Genomic DNA, 3726 nt, shown 5'->3' with positions numbered 1-3726 from the left:
TTTTATTGGGTTATTGGTATGCATTGTTTAACAAAAAGAATTACGCACAAGTGTAGACCCGTGTGTAACTTTCTTTGTCGAAGAATGTATGTTAAGTGGCCACAAATATTGAAGATATATTATGTGGTTGTAATATATATCTAGGCTTACGGTACTATAACTGACCAGTTACTTACATATTCTTGTATAATTGGGATTAGATAAGTCTTACGTGTACGGATTATTTAATAGCTAAAGAATTTCTCAGAATTGCTTATGAAGAACACGTTTGAAAGTGGTTCATTATTTATTGACATTTTTGTCTTATCTAATATCTAAAGCTTGTTCTTTTTTCATACCTCAGGAATGAATTTCTCATACAATTCTTTCTTTTTTCTCTTTTCACATTAGAGAGAAAAAGACAAAAGATGAATCGTGCAAGAAGTTTGGTCTTGGGATATGGAAAAGGAGCAGATCTTATGTAAACTGACATTCAAATGAAATTACGTATCAAGATTTTCGATATCAAAAGTTTCTCTGAAAGGATTAAATTCTAATTACACTTTAATACATTTCAGATTTTACATACTATTGAAAGCTTTTTCACAAACTAAATTATAATGAAAGGTATTTTTATTAGTAAAAAAAAAAATAAAATAAAATTGCTATCCAACATGAGATTAAAAAATTATTTTTTTTAAATAAAGCAAAATTATTCATAAGTCAAATTAAAAAATTTGAATGTTTTCAGATTTTGTAATATTTGTTAAATATGTAATCTTATACGCGAGCTAATAAATCTTTTTTTCACGTCCTTTCAGACACTTGGTATGCCCATGTTTTTCCACTCTAGAACGCAAACGAATTTGATAATGAATCGTTTACGCTACAGTCCTAAAATTGCAGCATTGAGTGATATAACGATACCCTTATTTTGGTCCGATTTGGTAGGTAATCAGCAACTTTATTGAATAAACGTAGAAAATTTCCTATGAAAGTTATATATGTTAATTATATATCTCTCGACTTTCTCTAATTCGTTTCTTTTTGTATTTATAATTAGCAACTTGTGGAGAAATATCATCGTATTCATGAAAAAAAAAATTATTTCTCTAATATGCGAATCGATAATATAAGATAATTGAAAAGTTATTAATTTGATTCTATGACATTAAGTGAAATTTTTTTATTGATTTAAAACATAAATAAAATGGAGCGTATAGCTCCACATACGCAAAATGTTTTGTGCACAAATCATATATTTTAAATTAAAAATGTAAATATTTCGGTTACGTTTTGACCCCCTCATCAATAGAAGAAAGGCATCTATTATGAGATACCGAGTTTATTTTGAATAAATGCTAGAAATTTATGGGCAGAATTAAAAAAAATAATAGGTCATTTTGAAGGGAATTTAATAAGCTTTAAGATAATGTTATATAAAATTTGATTTAAATTCCATTTTTGTTTGAAAATTAAAGAAATGTAAAAAGTGAGCAAAATCGCAATATCAAAAAATTGTATTTCTAATATGAGATGTCCTGAGAAATCGATAGTAAAACGTAAAGTATATCAGTATTGTAATTAAAAAACTTTATTTAATGTTTCTTAAATACGAACAAACACAGCCAGGCGCGAAAAATGAATATGTGATTATACTCAGAACTCGTCTTCAGGTAGTTGAAATCAAGCATCGCAGAAATAGGCACTCGACATTCATTCTGGTTGTCCTTTTTATTATTGTATAATAACATTTATACTTTAGCAACGATTTTCATTACGACATAGGAGCATGAGTTATTCCATATTAGAAATACCCTGGGTATCTCATATTACGATTTTCACGCCTTTACGATCAAATCTAACTTCTGTAATCAAATAATTCAACATATCTCATATTTTTCTATTAGTACAACCTTACTCTATCACTACATGAAGAATTTATTGTCAAATATTTATTTATTAAATAATAAACAATGTTTAAAGACTCATCTCAATGAAACTTGAAGACATCCAAATTCTAAAATCTTTTTTTACAATGACTATACATGATCTAATAATGTATTTTCTACTAAACAGTTTTCAATCCAAGAGCAATAAATTCATGGTGGAATCAACAGATAGCATCTATTACCTTAGCAGAAACGCCGTTATCTCATATTAAGTGCTTATCTCATAATAGGGAGCTTTCCTCTACAAATAAAAGAATGCGAGATGTTAAATAATAAAAACGCTAATTGAGATGTCAAAGTGAAATTTAAATCCAAAAAATAAGAATTTATATTTAAATATGAATAACTTCCATTGTTTCTCGTTATAAAAGATGGACAAATTACATAAAAAAAGATCGAGGAATTAGAATAATTTTCGGATTTAAATTTTACTTTGACATCTCAATTGGCATTTTTATTATTTAACATCTCGCATTTTTTTATTTGTACTGATAACGGTCAAGACGTGTGTGACCGACATTACATTTACATTTTTACTTTTAAATATATGACTCGTGCAAAAAACATTTTGCGTATGTGGCTGTATGTTCCTTCTTACTTATATTTTATGTTATTGAGCTATCTCTAATAATTATTGTTAAATTTTATTTATTGATTTATTTTATAAAATGCTTTTCTTCTCATTTTTTTAGCATGTAAAGTTTTATTTAAAAATCTACATTTTTTGTATATATTTTTTAGGACTTTTCGTGTTCGTAATTCATAGCTTCTAATAACAGTGAATGTGATTGATAAATGTATATAAAATGTCATAATATTCTTATGTATTCATAAGAGATATTTTTAGTGAAATGTACATACGTTTGCGCAAAAAGCATAAAATGAAAACGTTAATAGTAACTAATATATTATATATATATTTTTTTAATGAATTTATGTTTATGTTTTAAAATCAGTGAATAAATCTCTTCCTTGCAGTCTGTTACGTCGTTACCGACCTATTTGACAATCATAATGAAGTTGGGACTTCGAATATTACCGATCGCACAAATAATGTTCATGTATCTACTTGGTATAATCGGAGTGACGACATTAGTGTTATCGCTGATATCTATTGCGTGGATATTCAATCAGCATCAGCAGCAGGAGCAAGAAATGACGACAATTAAAAATAACGACAATTCCGATTTAAGGGTACCCTTGTATAATGGCCATTATACTTCCATCAATATTGTATCACCGCTCAAGAAGACCGCATCACAAACAGATTGTTTGACAGATTATTAATTAGGTGCCATAATATAAAATATTTGCAATCACATATAATTGCATGGAAACATGAATTTATTTTTTTTTGTTTGTAAATTTGCACGTAACACTAATATGCAATCCGCACCAATTTAACTAGAAATAAAGCAAATATTGATGAAACTTTTTTACAATGATGGAACTTGTGTATATGTGTGTGTGTGTGTGTGTGTGTGTGTGTGTATTTGTGAAATCATCACTAGTTCAAAGATTTAGACAATACAATTAAATGTGCATATAAACGGATGGTATACTGAATATATTTTCGATATAATATTGTATATATGGTGATGCAAATAATGACACATTTTAAATTTAAACAAGAAAAGTCTAAATCTTTGAAACTGTATCTAAATATAGTTTTAAATGTGTTTTTATCGTATACATTTTTAATTTTTTATATTTTATACTCAAAATTACTGCAAAAATATAAATAATATCTATGTATATGTATTTATATGTATATATATATATATATATATATATA

At 26.9% G+C, this 3726-nt stretch overlaps 1 protein-coding gene across 2 annotated transcripts in view; it reads left to right on the top strand.

Annotated features, from left to right (window-relative positions):
* Positions 1-3393, top strand: part of LOC108749564 (scavenger receptor class B member 1-like) — a 25704-nt gene extending 22311 nt beyond the window's left edge. For both annotated transcript variants that reach the window (XM_018488342.1, XM_018488346.1), the window contains 2 exons: positions 801-926; positions 2910-3393. In XM_018488342.1, the coding sequence (XP_018343844.1) occupies positions 801-926; positions 2910-3218 (435 nt within the window). In that variant the 3' untranslated portion in view covers positions 3219-3393. The remainder of the gene's footprint in view (positions 1-800; positions 927-2909) is intronic.
* The last annotated feature ends 333 nt before the right edge of the window (positions 3394-3726 follow it).

Source organism: Trachymyrmex septentrionalis, unplaced genomic scaffold (assembly GCF_001594115.1).
Source record: "Trachymyrmex septentrionalis isolate Tsep2-gDNA-1 unplaced genomic scaffold, Tsep1.0 scaffold11, whole genome shotgun sequence".
NCBI lineage: Eukaryota > Metazoa > Arthropoda > Insecta > Hymenoptera > Formicidae > Trachymyrmex > Trachymyrmex septentrionalis.
Note: the sequence above shows the minus strand (reverse complement) of the source record. Positions and strands in the feature narration are given on the sequence as shown.